The sequence below is a fragment of the Chlamydotis macqueenii genome, chromosome 7 (assembly GCF_036417535.1).
Source record: "Chlamydotis macqueenii isolate bChlMac1 chromosome 7, bChlMac1.mat, whole genome shotgun sequence".
Lineage (NCBI taxonomy): Eukaryota > Metazoa > Chordata > Aves > Otidiformes > Otididae > Chlamydotis > Chlamydotis macqueenii.
Window position 1 is genome coordinate 24,551,477 of NC_141562.1, and position 15,652 is coordinate 24,567,128.

General features: G+C 63.7%; 1 protein-coding gene across 4 annotated transcripts; it reads left to right on the top strand.

Moving 5' to 3' along the window:
- Positions 1 to 2,744: 2,744 nt before the first annotated feature.
- On the top strand, positions 2,745 to 15,652 carry CRTAC1 (cartilage acidic protein 1). 4 transcript variants are annotated; one of them, XM_086752034.1, is made up of 16 exons: positions 2,745 to 2,834; positions 6,172 to 6,368; positions 7,638 to 7,834; positions 8,746 to 8,876; positions 9,497 to 9,653; positions 10,235 to 10,369; positions 10,614 to 10,759; positions 10,951 to 11,087; positions 11,765 to 11,847; positions 12,039 to 12,139; positions 12,217 to 12,385; positions 12,872 to 13,017; positions 13,137 to 13,179; positions 13,619 to 13,762; positions 14,966 to 15,091; positions 15,426 to 15,652. In XM_086752034.1, the coding sequence occupies exons 1-16, from the start codon at positions 2,790 to 2,792 to the stop codon at positions 15,551 to 15,553; spliced, it is 2,085 nt and encodes a 694-aa protein (XP_086608160.1). In that variant the 5' UTR covers positions 2,745 to 2,789; the 3' UTR covers positions 15,554 to 15,652. The 4 variants fall into 4 exon arrangements, with proteins under 4 accessions (XP_086608160.1, XP_086608162.1, XP_086608161.1 ...); XM_086752036.1 differs by lacking the exon at positions 13,137 to 13,179; XM_086752035.1 differs by lacking the exons at positions 14,966 to 15,091; positions 15,426 to 15,652 and adding an exon at positions 14,033 to 14,183.

Sequence of the window (15,652 nt, forward strand, 5' to 3'; positions counted from 1 at the left end):
GGATTCCTGTACTGCTGAGGGTCCCCCAGCTCCCGGAGCAGTGCTGTCCCTGCAAGGGCCACGGGGCTCACCTGATCCTGCCACCCCACAGGCTCACCTGGGCTGGCCGGAGCACTTGGCACTGTCAGAAAACACCCCTGTGCCACCCCTCCGCCCACTGCAACTCAAGGAAGGGGCAGACTGGTCCCCAGCATCTTGCTCCCTTCTGCCCAGGGAGATCCTGGTGTGGCAGATGAGCCACTGGGCACAGGGACACAGGGTGCCAAGGCTGGCTGCTGCAAGGGGGTCCCCGCTCCTGGGGGGCTGGGTGGGCATGGATGGGGCAAGCACCCCAGGAACAAGAGCCAGGGAAGGTCGAGATGCCTCTGCCCCGGGGGTGGGAAAGAGGGTCCCAGGTGTGCAAGGAGGTGGCTGGTGCTCACGCTGGCCCCAGCTCAGAAGAGCCTCCCCCCGCCTGCGTGCAGCCCTCAGTGGAGCGCAGCAGCTCCCTTCCCCCTGCAGCGTGTCTGGCTGCTGCTCGCTCTAATTTCCTGTGCATTGTCCCCACCGCCACCACCACCGTCCCCTGCGCATCCCTGCCGTGCGCCGCACAGCCAGGCTCTCTGCACCCTGACACCCGCGCCCCGCCTCACCGCCCTGCAAACATCCCCGCATCCGTCCCAGCTCGTTTCACTGATGCTCTGCGCTCCCCTCCGCAGCTCCTCGCAGAGACCTGTGTCCTACTCCGGGGTGCTTGCCCCACCGTGCTCCCCACGCAGGGGTAAGCAGAGGGATGGGATGGAGATGGCTGGGCCGGCGCAGGGTGCAGGGCCAGATGCAGGGCTGGGGATTCCGGCCATGGCAGTTGGTATCCTAAGGTGCCTGCTGGCTGCTCTTGTCCCCCACAGAAACATCCCAGCCTGTTCGGGTGGCAGCGTGCACCCACGGGGTGTCATGGTGTGAGCACATCCCTGCTGACACAGCGTGTGTGCACCATGCTGGATGTCTAGCTGTACACGCCGTATGCGCGTACCCTTGCGCGCACACACGTGTACAGGCGCATGTACGCGATACGCTGGCGTGCTGGCAGGCCTGCCTGTGTCTGACAGTGGGTGCGCACACGCTCAGGGCTGGGGCCGGCGTGCCCAGTTTGCAGCCCTGGGGAGCTGGTCTGCCCGGCACCATTCGCAGTCTCGGCATGCTCAAGCTGGCTCCCTGCCGGCATTTGTTTTCTGTACCTCCCAGTCACAGGGGGGGCGTTGCGAGACGGCTCGCAGAGTTTATTCTAATAATTACCCAGGTTGTTACTAAATCTGGGATGAGCTAACGACTCAGCAGAGGAGGTGCTTGCCCCGAGCGCACACGCAGGTGCAAGGCTGTAGCCTGGCGCCGGGGCTGTGGGCTACCAGCGGCAGAGCACACCCGCAACTCTGGGATGCACGAGGACACACGAGCACAGCGTTGCACACGTGCGATGGTCACGCTGGCCCTTCTGCCCCGGTGGGCATCCCGGCCTCCCCATGGTGAACAGAGAGCAGTGGTGGTTCCTGCCCCACGGCAGTGTCCCACAGTGGGTTTCCTGTGCCAAGACACCGTCATGCTGTCCGTGGGGACCCTGCAGCAGGCAGCCGTGAAGCAAGCTCGGTGCTCAGCCAGGCACCGTGCGAGAGGGGTCATCGGAAATGAAATCAAGAGGTACTTGATCGCCACGTAGCAGCTCCTTTGTGGGAAGCAATCACTGCGGACTGGAGAGCTCTCGAATCCAGCAGGAAGAGAACCCGGAGCAACAGGCAGAAGCTGTAGCCAGGCACGTTCGAATGAGAAATAAGGGGTGTAGCAGGGCAGGAGATCAGCCGCTCGAAGCAGCCAGATCGGCGCGGGCTCCTGCTGTCTCCCAGTGTGTTGCTCCTGCTGGCTCTTCTGGTGTCCGCAGCCCCAGGCTCCGTGCTGGGGCACCTGCAAATGTGCTCCACGGGGGTGACCTGGTAGCCTTGTGCCCTGCTGATGCTGTCCCTGTCCCTACCACAGCCACTTTCTGCATCCAGAGACACGCGTCAGGGAAGGCAGGCTTGCCGGCCATCCTGCCTCAGGCATCCACTGGCTACAAGATTTTGGGCAAGTCAGTGCCCTGCATAGCCTGAGATGTGGCCTTTCTCACTGTTTGGACTGGCTGCCAGGGCACAGGGTCCCTGCGGAGGGAGGTGGGTGACCCGCAGGGTGATGGCTCAGGGAGGGTGCTGAGCCTCCGGGGTGCAGCTGGGTGTTGCACTATGCGGGGCTGCCCAGCTCTGCTCCTTTTCCCCCTCCCGTGCCCATGGCTGTACCGCTCTGTGGGGCGAACTCCCACTCCCCCCGGGCCAGGGCAGATCCCCGGCTCTTCTCACCCCAGTTGCCCATGCAGGACGTGGGGAGCCGTGCCCAGAGTGACACGCACCCCCCAGCACCCACGGGGCGATCGCGGGGATGCAGCATCTCTCCAGCGACCCGGGAGCCCCTCGCAACCAGCCAGCTCCCCCGCTCATCCCGGACCCCCACCGCCACTTCCAGCCCCTGTGGGTGTCGTGTCCCCCCACCCCACGCCCCGCAGCATCCCACCCGCGGCTGCCGCCGCGATGGGGATGGTAAATCAGCGCAGCGCAGCCCCACCTCCGCGCTCTCCATTGGCAGCGGAGCCCCTCGCCGCCCTCATTGGCGCTGCCGCCGCCGCCCGGCCCTATATAAGGGGCGGCGGGGCCGGCCCGGCCCCGTCGGAAGGCGGGGGAGCGGCGGAACCGGAGCCGGAGCCGGTGCGGTGAGGCGGGCGGTGCGGGATGCGCTCCCGCCACCGCGGGGGCGGCGGGCGGCCCCCCTGGCCCGTGAGTGGTTTTTGCTGCTCCGTGAAGTTTTGGGTTTGTTTTTTTTTTCCGGGATGGGGACGGAGGGGGTGGCGGCTTTCAACTCCGGCACGGTCACCGGCCCGGAGAGAAGTTGGTGGCGGAGCAGGAGCGGGCACTTAGCCTGCCCACGCAGCGTGGAGGGGATGCGGGGTGGCAAGGCGGGAGGATGGATGGGATGGGGACGGGGGTGGAAGGATGCTGGGCCAGTGGGGACCGGGCTGAAGAGGATGGACTGGTGATGGCGGGGTGTGGGCTGGGACTCGAGGAGAGGCAGCAGGGTGGCAAGAAGCGAGGGGCAGAGGGAGAGAACGGGCAGCTCTGCTTTCTGGGGACATTTGTGCTCGGTGGTGGCTGAGCCTGTGGAGGGGCTGGGGGACTGTGGATAGAGGGGTCTGTCCCTTCCTCTGCCTACGTGAGAAGGGGCTGATTGTGTGCTGGTGGGACTGGGAGGAGGTGGCTGCAGCCAAGTCCCCCCCCAGGGGCCTGATGTCCCTTTGGGCTGAGCTCCGAGGCTAAGGTGACTGCTCATCTCCACACTGCATTAGCTGCTGCTGGCTGAGCCCCAGCGTGCCAGGTCCGGCGCTGAGGAGTCCTGTGTGGGAGGGGAGAGGGACCGGGCAGCCAGCAGCTGAGGGCTTTGTGCCCCTTGGAAGCATCCGTGATGGGGTGCATGCACAGGCTGGGGTCTGTAGGAGGGAGCAGTGCTGAGCCCACAGGAGCAGAGCGCAGCCGGGGCAGCAGAATTTGGGGCTCACAGGCTTTGACTGGAGCAGAGACACTGCAGGGGCTGGGCTGCTTGGGGCTGGGGTGCCATGAAGGGGGCACCGCTGGTGACCCTGGCAGCTCAGCTGCCATGGGAGAGGGGCTGCTGGGTCTGTGGGACGTCTCCTGCCTGTCCTCTGCCCTGGTGGGTACAGCTGTGGCAGCCTGGGAAGGGCAGGAATGGGAATATGATGTTACTGGGGCACATGCAGCATGATGTCATGGGCTGCTGTGATGTCACCGTGTTGTCACTGTTCTGGGGTGCCTTTGGGGTGTGATGAAGCCCCTGCTGCATGATGTCATGCAATGTTGTAGTGGTGCTGGAGATGGCTGCGGCCTTGGGATGGGATGTCACTGCAGTGGTGGAGCATGACATCACTGGGGCGTGTGGTGTGGTGGGCCGCAATGTCACCGTGGCATGCATAATGGTGTGGCCACACAGAGAGCCAGCTTCCACCCTCCCCATAATTTGGGTTGAGGGCTGGGAATGTACATGTGGGTGCATGAGGAGCCCTGGGGACAGCATCTTCCCACCTGCAGTGAGTGGTCTGGGGCACAACCCCTTACCTGCTCCATGGCTCCCTTCCCAATCCCATCCCACCCTCTTCGCAGGGCATTTCCAGCTGCAGCCATGCGTGGGTATGGATGAGCCCTACATGCTGCATCCATGCCATGAGGCCTGCGCCCTGTCCGTGCGTTGCCTGGCTGCACCCTGCACCTTCTGCCTTGCTCCTATCCTTCTGCTGCCTGGCACCTTAGCTTTGTGTCACCAGGCTTAGCCATGCTAAACAGGCACCCTGGGGTGACCACAGCTCCTGGGGTGATCTTGCCACCACACAAGCCAAGACATGGCTCTGCTGGGACAAGATGGGCTGAGCTCTGCCCTGTGTACAAGCAGGACCCTGTAGCCTCAGATCTCAGGTAGAGCTTCCTGCCGAGGCCTCAGTGCTGGGAGCCACGAGGCCTTTACCATCCGCATAGCAGAGCCTGGGCATACCTCCCTTCCCCTTCCCAAAGTGGCCTGGCTCTGGGCCTTGTGTCCCTTCCCCATGGCACCAAGCACCGGATCTGCTGGAAAAAGCCTTTTGTCTCCAATCAGGAGCATTGTTTCCTCCTGGAAAGGCTCCATCCAGCCTGGAGGGATTTTTTTGGCTGCAGCTGGATGGGGGATGCGGGGGGTGGGGGTGTGCGCATCTGGGGAATGGGCCAAGCTACAGGGAGCAGGAGCTGGAGAGGGAGCACAGCAGGGAGAACCCTGCCAGTGAGCTGAGGACAGCCACCCATTGCCTGGCTGTGGTCATGGGTGAGGGGGCACCGCTCTGCATTGGCAGGGTCTCGTGTGGCTGCCCTGCACCCCTCTGTCCATGTATGGACACCTTGCAGCTGGACCTGGGGGATGGATGGGACTGGAAAGGGAAGGGGAGCAGGACAGGTGCAGTGCGATGCAGGGCTATGGGTGTGCTGGGTGGTGGGGCTCAAGATGTCCTCTGCAGCTGGAGTACAGCCCCTTCCTGCCCAGCCAGGTGGGCATGGAAGCAATTTGGTTGTGGCAGGGGAATCCTGGCCCCTCAAAGACCCTTGGGACCATCCCTGTCCCTCAGGGGAGGCAGCAGCGGGCTGTTCCTCGCAGCCCGCTGGCTCTGCCAGGGTCTAAGCCTCGGGCACTTACCCCTCTCTAAGCCAGGCACCTGTGGCACCATGCAGCTCGCTGCTGGGCTTTTCTGCTCTGGAGGGGATTGCCAGGTCTGGGTGAGGGCTGCCTGTCCTGAGTGCCACCTTACTTATCACCCATGCTACAGCCAGGTCAGAGCCAGCTCCAAAATCTCTGCAGCCTTTGCCAGCAGTGCTGGCAGATACTGTCCTCCGCAGTCCAGGTTAATTGAGCTTCTCCTCCCAGTCTCTTGTTCCTCCCAGCATCTCCTTCCTGCAGTGGCATCCTTGTGCGGAAACCTTCCCTGGTCAGCCTGGGAGGAGCTCGCCCCATAGAGAGCCTGGAAGGAACAGTGCCAGCAGAGTGGGGAAACTGAGGCAGGAGTCACCTGGCAGAGTATCCCTATGTTCTCCCTGTGGCATTCCCCAGCTCTGCAAGACCAGCTGGACGGAGGACAAGCTCCTCAGCCTGGCGACTGCCTGTTTCCTCTGGCCCTGCCAGGGGAGCAGTGATTGGCATTGTGACTTGCCAGGATCTTTGGTGCCAGCAACCCCTTGGGGCAGGAGGAGCTGGGGCTGAGCCCAGCTTCATCAGCACTCTGCAGCCCTCCTGCTGCCTCCCCGGTCCCTCCCATGGGATGGGCTCCCAAGGTCCTGCTCCTGCTCAGCCCCAGCTCACTGAAGTACGATCCTGTCCTGAGGAAGCCCCAAGGGTGAGCTGCACTCAGGAGGGTCCATGCATGAGGATGCCAGAGCTGTGGGGTCGAGGGGCTGGTGGGGTGGCATGGACTGGGGTGGGTGACAAGGGGTAGAAAGGGAGTGTCTCCTGCATGAGGGTGGTGGGGATGATGGGGCACTGTGGAACAGGGTCTTCTAGAGCTGACAGGCTGCAGGTGTCTTCCAGGTGTCCAGGATGCTGGTGCTGTGCCTGCTGTCCCTGGCCTGGCTCAGCGAGGGCTCCCAGCGCAGCGAGCCCATGTTCGCAGCCGTCACCCACCGCCTCCTCCCACCCGACTACGACAGCAACCCCACACAGCTCAACTACGGCGTGGCTGTCACTGACCTGGATGCCGACGGTGACTTCGAGATCGTGGTCGCAGGGTGAGTGCCGCACCCAGCACCTCAGTGGCAGCGGGACCTGGTGGCCCTGCAAGACCAGGAGCTCCTCACTCCTCCATAGGCATGTGGCTGGCTGAGGGGGAGGGTGTGCACAAGGGGGCTGGAGTGGGAGTCTGCATGCACCCACTCGTGTGTGTGTGTGCACCCTTGTAGTGTTGATGCCATGGCAGCTTGCATGAGGCCAGGTGGGTGCCCCCATCCTGGGGTCAGGTCCCCCTCTGCCAGGCAGTGGCAGCTGCCCGATGACCAGGGTCCACCCTGCAGTGCGGAGCCAGTGTGTCCCCATGCCGACTCAGTTCCGCTGACAGGACTCAGCTCTCTCCGGAGATTTGGTTAATTGGCTGGAGGTTTTTTATAGCCCTTTATTGGAGTGATGGCTCGGAAGGGCTGGGAGGAGGCAGGGAGCCGTGCGTTGCACGGCCGGCGCCTGAGCGGGGCTGGACACGGAGCAGCTGCTGCCAGCGGGTCCAGCCCTGGCTGGGGACAGCAGGGACAGCTTCTGTGTGTGTGCTGGCATGGCTGTGAGCTGCCTGCACAGCGTGTCTGTGCATGCATCACCATGCCCACCCCCGAGGGAGGCTTGCCCACACAGGTGTGCTCACCTGGAGGAGACCCCTTGCCCCCACAGAACCTGGCTGTGGCAGCCAGACAGGCAGAGTCTGGCCATGCCACCACTCTGACCATCACTCTGGGACAGCAAACCACGGGCAGCACCAGGGACCTCCAGAGTGGCCCAGGACACCGCTCCCAGCTGGGCGGAGCCAAGCAACCAGCCAGGGTTTTGTAAGCAGTAGTGGTGCCCGTTGTATAACTTGTTTACTGGTGCTCGGGGCAGGAGTGGGCAGGGAGCCTGCAAGGAGCAGCATCTGGAGAGGATTTGCCTTGTGTGTCGGTTTCCCTGCCCTGGGAAAGGGCTGCAAGCAGTGACCTGCACCCCGTCCTGCACCACTGGCTCTCTGGACCCAGCCCCTGCCCTGGCCAGGGGTACCCAGGCCAGGGAGACATGGGATGCCTGACATAGGCTGAAACTGGTCCAGGCTGAGCCCTCCCCTTCGTTAGCCAGGAGCCAGCCCTATGTCTGGGTGCTGAGGGCAGCCCAGGATCCCTGGCTTCCATGGACCACACAGGCTTCTGCTGTGCCCATTGTTAGGGAAACCCAGTGTCACACCTGGTGTGCTCCCAGGGCTGAGGCAGGGGCTTTCATCCTGTCCCCAAGCTCTGGGAAGCCTTCACCCCTGCTCACACCCACAGGTACAATGGCCCCAACCTAGTGCTCAAGTATGACAAGGTGCAGGGGCGGCTGGTGAACGTGGCAGAGGACGAGCGGAGCTCCCCGTACTATGCGCTGCGGGACCGACAGGGCAATGCCATCGGTGTGACAGCCTGTGACATTGATGGGGATGGCCGTGAGGAGATCTACTTCCTCAACACCAACAACGCCTTCTCTGGTGAGCCCGGCCAGCAGCCATGCCCTGGGTGTGGGGGGAGCTCCCGGCACAGCCGCCCACGACCTTCGGCGCGTGAGGGATGTGTGCGGGCTGGAGTTAATTTCTCAGTTGAGTGGCTCCATTGATTGATGGCAATGCAGGCGGGACGCCCAGCCCAGCCAGCCACTGAGTCAGCACTTCCAGCTGCCCACCACCCTCCTCAGGTGCGGGATGGCAGGTTCCCCACCACCCCAGGGCTACTCCACCACAAGGACCCTGCACTTCAAATCCCATCCGTGCCCCTCAGTGCCATGGCTCTGCTGTGCCCACTGGACTAAGCAAGGTCTAATCCTGCCCTGCTGGTGCTGTCCCAGCTCCCAGGGTGCCTGTTGTGGGGAGGAGACCTGTGCGCCAGCCTGATACTGGACATCCCCAGAGTTCCTTGGGTCAGTGCTCGAGCCCAGCTCTGTGTCCCTGTCCCACAGCCCTGACCTCCAGGCAGTGGATCTGTCTTACTGATGCTCCTAATTACCCAGGCTGGCCACAGCCGCCGGCACATCTGTTCCTAAATCAGGCACTGCCATCGGCACTGTCACCGGCACCACGGCTCGCTGCCTGTGCCTGGCACCACATCGATTTTTTTTTTTTTTACCTTTCTGGGAATGATCTACAGGGCTGTGCCCCACTGGGACACATTTTACCTTAATGAGTTGATTCTTCTGTGTGTCTCCATTGGCCCTTAAGGGTCACAGGAGCTCTTGCAGCAGCAGTCCAATGCTGTGGCGCTGCTAGGGGATGCAGGGGACAGAACTGGGGTTTGGGATGCTCTGGGAAAAGGGTACCCCTTCCATGGCCTCCCCTTGCTGCAGAGCACCCTCCTCGGGAGGAGGTGGTATACTGCAGCCCCCTGACCTGTGTCCCGTCTGACCCAGGCATGGCCACCTACACAGACAAGCTCTTCAAGCTCCGCAATGGGCGCTGGGAGGACCTTCTGAGTGATGAGGTGAACCGGGATGTGGCCAGCCGCTTTGCCGGCCGCTCTGTCGCCTGTGTGGATCGCACGGTGAGCAGGCAGGGCATGGTTGGCAAGGGGGCATCTCCATTCCCTTCCCACCGTGCTGTGCGCCTCCAGCCCTCCCCTATGAGGTCCCAGGGGACCTCTCCCCTCCATTCTGCCCTGTGGTGGGGCTGGGGGTGTCCCCCAGCAGCCCATGGCTGTCAGGGCTGGCAGCCCCCCCGGCTGTGGGGACTGCAGGCTCCTGTCCACACAGTTGCTGCCAGCTGATAAACGTGCCTGTCGAGGTGATTTATGTTCCTGTCACCTGCTTTTTCTTCTTCCTCCTCCCCCAGCGGTTTGTTTCCAAACGATTATCACTAAATCAGGGTCTGGCTGCTGCACGGGACAAGGGGGGCAGTGGGGATGATGGGGTGGGGGAACCTGGCACACTGGGGATGCTGGGGGATGCCCTGTACTGGCACCATGACCTGGAGACCATGGGGGTCCTGGAGACAGTGAGGCACATCACCGGTCCCAGAGTGCTCTTTACCATGGGCTTTGCAGAGCTGTTGCTCAGCACATGGTAGTGGTGCCTGAGAGCATCCAGCCCCACGGCAGGCATCCTGTGGTCCCCGTGGAGTCGGGTTGTGGGCGGGTGGGTGCTGAGGAGGTGCCGCCGGCCGCAGGGCTCCGGCAGGTACTCCATCTACATCGCCAACTACGCCAGCGGCAACGTGGGCCCCCATGCCCTGATCGAGATGGACGTGGCTGCCAGTGACCCTGCCCGCGGCGTCGTGGTGCTGGTGGACGTGGCCACCCACGCTGGGGTCAGCAAATACACAGGTACCCGGCTGCTGTGGCCCCTCGGAGGGGACGGGGCACGGTGAGCGTGGGACCCTCCGTGGCAGGCAGCGGCCCGTGCCACGCGTTAGGCTGCCTGACTGCCCCATCTAGCGGCAGCCCCCCGGCCGGTGGAAGGGACCAGGGCCGCGAGATGCTCACCCGGGACCCCCGTGCCCACCACCACCCCGCCTGGCAAGCCAGGCTAATCCCCCCCGTAGCCTGCAGCATCCGCAGGGCCGGCAGCGTGGAGCGGGGATGCGGGCACGCAGGGCAGCAGGGAGCGTGCCAGCCCGCGCCCCACGCTGCCCCACCGCCGCGGGGACCGCTGCCATGCCCTCTCTCCCCAGTAGTAAATTGTCACTAATTAGGAGTGTTGTCACCATGGCGATGGCAGTGATTAGGGCTGGGAGTGACACTAGCGGCTGCCAGGCCCAATTAGCTCCTGATAAGAGGGATGGGAGGAGGGGATGGTGGGGGTCCTGGGAACACCGGGTGGGCAGCACCAAGGGGAATGTGGGGGGCATGAACCCCCTTGGGGCAGGGTGCTGGCTGCCCACTCACCCCTGTGCTGCTGTCCCCAGGGGGCCGTGGGGTGGCTGTGGGCCCCATCCTGAGTGACAGCGCCTCCGACATATTCTGTGGTAACGAGAACAGCCCCAATTTCCTCTTCCACAACCAAGGGGATGGGACATACCGGGACATGGCAGCTGTTGTGGGTGAGTAGGGGGAGCAGGAGGGGAGCACCCAGGTGTTGGGGACCCCAGGGCAGGGCTGGGGACAGCCCTGGGGACTCAGAGCCCCTCTGATTGCCGGGGGTGGCTGAGGTGCACCAGGGCATCTGTCAGGGCAGGGGTGCAGCCCTGCGTGGGGAGCACTCATCTGGGCACCACGGAGCGCATCCCAGGGAGACGGAGGAAGGGAGGGGGTCCTGTCTCCCCCCGTTCCCTTGCGGCTCCCCAGGGCTGGATGACCCCTACCAGCATGGACGTGGCGTGGCTCTGGCTGACTTCAACCGCGACGGCCGGGTGGACATTGTCTATGGCAACTGGAATGGGCCTCACCGCCTCTACCTGCAGAGCGGGGCCCCTGGGCGCGTCCGATTCCGGGTGAGGGCTGAGGCTGGGACCCCTGCCACTACCAGCTTTGCCACTGAGCCCACTTGGCTGGGGGGCCCGGTTTCATCTTGTTTTGGCTTTGAGCCCCAGTTCTCAGTGGGGAGGGGGCCTGAAGCACCAAAGCGGAAGCCAGCATCCTGCTCCCTGTGCCCCTTGTCACCCCATGCCCATTTCTTGCACAGGATATCGCCACCCCTAAATTCTCCATGCCATCCCCTGTCCGCACTGTCATCGCAGCTGACTTCGACAATGATCAGGAGCTGGAGGTTTTCTTCAACAACATTGCCTACCGTGGCTCCTCCGCCAACCGCCTCTTCCGGTAGGAACTCGGGAGTACCGGAGGGGCCAAGCAACCATTGCGGTGCAGCCAGGCTCATGGGGCTTCTCTCCAGTGGTGCCACTGCTTGGGCTCTGCTGATAAAAGGCATCGTGACTGAGCCCTTCCTGGCATCATTACCAGCTGCTGCAATCGTGCCTGCAGCTGCCCCTGGGGTCCCCGGCACCGCTGATTAGCAGCTGCGTGGAAGCTTGTTCATGGCTCCTGTTAATTGAAGGGGTCAATGCCTTGTTACCGCTGCCTGGCACCTCCTCAGCCGGCACGTGGGGTGGTGGGAGCTGGTTGTCCACCCTGTGCCAGCGTTCATGGGTTAGTGGGGGGCAGTAGTGTGATGGATGGGGAGCCCCTCGGGGGGGCGGGGTGGTCCCTGGCTCCAGAGAGATGCAGTGGTGTTCACAGATGGTGCTGCTGCTCCACAGTTCAGACCCACAAAAGCCAGGCTCTCGTGACACCCCTGTCACCCCTCTGTGGAGTGGCGAGGTGAGGTGCCAACAAGCAGGGGCCAGTTCCATCCCCCATACATCCTGCAAAGCCACCAGCATCACCCCTGGGTGCCACCGAGGCTGTCACCTCTCTGCCAGGCTGCTCAGGGGGAACAGGCACTTCCTGGTCCTGGGGGCCACACGGGCTGGCAGTAATGCCCAGTCTGTGCTCGACAGGCTCATCCGCAGGGAGCACTCGGATCCCGTCGTGGAAGAGCTGAATCCAGGGGACGCGCTGGAGCCTGAGGGACGGGGCACAGGTGAGTCACTCCAGTCCTGGCCCCTGCCCCCAACTGCCTGGGGAGCGGACCCACCTGTTTGCAGCGTGCCACCCACACAGGGCATCTAAGTCCTGCACTGCCCCTGCTTCACTGGGAGTGCTGCTGCCAGCTGTGGGAGGCAGTGCTGGCAGCAGGGTGTAGGGCTGCCAGCCCTGACCCTGTCCTTGCAGGGGGTGCAGTGACGGATTTCGATGGTGATGGGATGCTGGACCTGATCCTGTCCCACGGCGAGTCCATGGCACAACCGATCTCCATCTTCAAGGGCACCCAGGTGAGTCAAGCAGGGGGTCCCTGTGTTGTCCCCATCCCTTCCACCTCTCCCAGCTCAGCCTCCCTGCTCCCTCACAGGGCACTGGCAATAACTGGCTGCGCGTCATCCCCCGAACCCGCTTCGGGGCCTTTGCGCGGGGGGCCAAAGTGGTGCTGTTCACGCGGCGCAGCGGGGCCCACCTGCGCATCATCGATGGTGGATCGGGGTACCTCTGCGAGATGGAGCCTGTGGCACACTTTGGACTGGGTGAGCCAGAGGGGCAAGAGGCTGCCTCCCCCCGCCCAGCCCTCCCCGGCACACCACTTGACAGCCCCTGCCCGGGAGGGGGTGCAGGGCTCAGGAGCCCACCTCTGCTGCCTTGGTGCCCTGCAGCACAGCAGTCATGCATGCCCATCACCCTGGGCATGGTGGGCTCCAGGGGAGGCTGAGGTCAGGGTACCAAGCCCCTGCAGCCCTGCAAGGGGCAACTGTCCTCTTCCCCACCCCCTGCCTGCTACTTTGCCCAGGGACTGGGGCTTTCTCTGCCATCAACCCACCCCTGGCTCAGCCCATCCTACCCATGTGCACCCCTCAGGCTGCGTCCCTGTGCGTAGGCTGTTGGCATGGGCGCCTGGACCCCGGCTTGGGGAGCAAGGAGAAGCTTTGCCCCTCCATTCCTACCACCCCACTGGCCTCCTTTCAGCCCCTGCCCGCCCTGGAGACCCCCCCCTCTGACGGGCTGCCCGCCTGCAGGGCGTGACGAAGCCAGCAGCCTGGAGGTGACCTGGCCGGATGGCCGTGTTGTGGCACGAGCTGTGGCCAGCAGTGAGACCAACTCTGTCCTGGAGGTCCCCTACCCCCTGGACATGGAGGAGCCACTTATGCCTGCTCCGCTGGAGGTGAGAGCCAGGTGGGGGGCTTTGGGGGCAGGAACGAGGGGCTGAGCTCTGCTGGCTCAGTGGCTGCCCAGGGCTGATTCCTCCCCATCCCGGCGATTTCCGCTTCTCCCCAAATGCAGTGCGGGCAGGGATTCTCCCAACACGAGAACGGACGCTGCGTAGGTGAGTGGCTGCTGGGGGCACAGGCGTGCCTGCACCCAGGATGCTGCAGCATGGCCTTGCGGGCATGGTGATGGGGCAGCCGGGAAGGCAGCTGGGCGTGCAGGCAGGGCTGCCGCGTGGCTCAGTGCGGGGTATGGCTACCTGCCCGGCACGTGGGCTGGGAATGAGTCAGTGGCATGGCTCTGGGGGGGAAGCATGGTGGGAGACACGGCTGGCGTGTGGCGGATGTTGTGCTAGAGCTACAAGCAATAGAGGGTCAGCAGGGATGCAGCAGGGTGGCCGTGGCTATGCCATGATCTTCCCTGCCAGTGGCACGGCTTGTGTGTGGCTGCTGCTGGCAGAGTCATTCGATGCCCCAGTGCAGCGTGTGCATGGGGAGCTGGAGGGTGCCTGGAGCTCCCAGCCCAGCAATCTCACACCAAGGCCTCTCTGCTTGCAGACACGGACGAGTGCGCTGAATTCCCTTTTGTCTGCCCCCGGGACAAGCCTGTCTGTGTTAACACCTATGGCGGGTACCGCTGCCGCAGCAACAAGCGCTGCAACCGGGGCTTCGAGCCCAATGAGGATGGCACGGCTTGCGTGGGTGAGTGATGGCGGGGACACCCTGACCCTGTGCCACCGCAGCCTGGTCAAGCTGGTGAGCAGCAGCCCCAAAGCACCGCGTTGGGATGCTGTCACACCCCTGCGAAAGGCCTGGCCGCATCCCGCAACCTGCCACATGGCTACCCAGCCCCTGGCACTCTGGCTCCGTATCTGTTCATCCCATCGTCCCATGCCTCCTGCTGAGCCCCCACTGACTCCTCTTTTCTCTTTCTCTCTTTCTCTTTTGCTTCTTCTCTCCTTCTCTGTGCAGCTCAAGTGGCCTTTTTTGGGGGATACCCGTCTGCTGGGAGCTGGCCTGGGCCCCCCCGCAGTGCCCTCCTCCTTCTCATCCTCGGACTCTGCCTTTGTCTCTATGCACTTTAACCCCTGCCCAAAACATGCCAGAGCAACCTTGGCAGAACTGGCCGGCCTCTGCCTGTCTCTCTTTTTCTTTTCTCTCTCTCTCTCCATGTTGAACCACCCTGGAAGTGCCACCTGTGCCCTACCAGGGCAGCCCGTGGTGGGATGGGCATGCAGCCTGGCTGCCAGGTCGTGGTGGGCTCACCCATGGCTGGGAAAGCAGCCCTGGGGCAGCGCCCCTTCGCTGGCACCTCCCCGCCCGGTTGCTTGCTCTGTCTCCTCGATACTGTACCATGTGCCTGCTGGTTTGGCCTGCGATATTTGTGCTTCACCTGCCCCCTCCTCGGTGATGGGGACCCCCCTCCCTAGCCCTGGCAGAGGAGGGTCCCCCCAGACCCGGCAGGGGAAGGACCCTCCTGGTCTGTTTTTTAATGTATTGACCCCACTGTTTGGAGTCGGACCCTGCTGAGTCTTCCAGCCCCTCTCCCAGAGGATTTTCCCCTCCCAATAAACTATATCCTGTCTATTATCCCAGCCTGCTGAGCTGTGTGGGGCAGGGTTGTGCCCGTGCTTCTGTGCACCCTGCCCTGGAGGGGGCTCGGGGAAGGGGAGTAGCCCCAGTCTCCCCATCTCTCCTGGGCCCAGAGGTAGCTGGAGGGAGGTACTGTGGCCCTGGACAGCTCTGCCCCTGCCCATCCCTGCTCCCAGCGCTGGGAGCACGGCCAGATGTGCATACTGGAGGGGTGGGGTGCAGCAGGCAGCCCTGCCCATGCAGCACCAGCAGGGCTGTGCTGCCTTCCCTCCGCGTGCTGTAACCTCCTGCCCCTCTGTTCCCCGCCACCAGACATCGACGAGTGTGCCCAGGGCTTGCACAACTGCAGCCAGCTCTGCACCAACACCCCTGGGGCACACGTCTGCCACTGCCACCCGGGCTTCCGCCCCCTCGACCCTGCTGCCAGCCACTGCCAGGGTGAGTACCTGCCGTGGGGCTGCCCCGGGAGCAGGGATGCTGTTTCCTGGTGTGCCCAGCTGTGCTCACATCCTTGGTCCCAGCCAACTCAAAACATAGGGGGCAGGATGGACAGGCTCTGGCTGGGCAGGAGTTGATGGAGTGATGAGGCATATGCCCCCTGACAGCCTTGGGGACAAGCAGTGGCAGGACCAAGTGTGGGCATGACATTGGGGCTGCCTTTGTGTCCCAGCTTCAAGAGCTGCCCCTGCCCTGTGCCACCTCCATCCCGTGCCTGTGCTGGACGAGCCCCATGCCCTGGGCACAGTTCTGACCCTCTCCCCTTCTCTTCCAGATGTAGATGAATGCCAGGCACAGCCCCGCCCTTGTGACCACATCTGCCACAACAGCCAAGGCTCCTTCCACTGTCACTGCCACCACGACTTCTCCCTGGGCGCGGGTGGGCGCTGCTGGCGCAACTAGCCTGCTCCAGCCCAACTAGCCTGCTCTGGCACAGCTAGGTGCCCCCAGGCCACTGCCAGTTGTGACCAGTGCCAACTGAATAAATCCTTTCCTGCACTG

Bases quoted from the DNA above. Each gene is read 5' to 3' on its own strand.
- CRTAC1 (XM_086752033.1), top strand. From the start codon at position 2,790: ATGCGCTCCCGCCACCGCGGGGGCGGCGGGCGGCCCCCCTGGCCC. The intron at 10,370-10,613 runs GTGAGTAGGGGG...GCGGCTCCCCAG, and splicing joins GGACATGGCAGCTGTTGTGG to GGCTGGATGACCCCTACCAG. The intron at 12,140-12,216 runs GTGAGTCAAGCA...GCTCCCTCACAG, and splicing joins CCATCTTCAAGGGCACCCAG to GGCACTGGCAATAACTGGCT.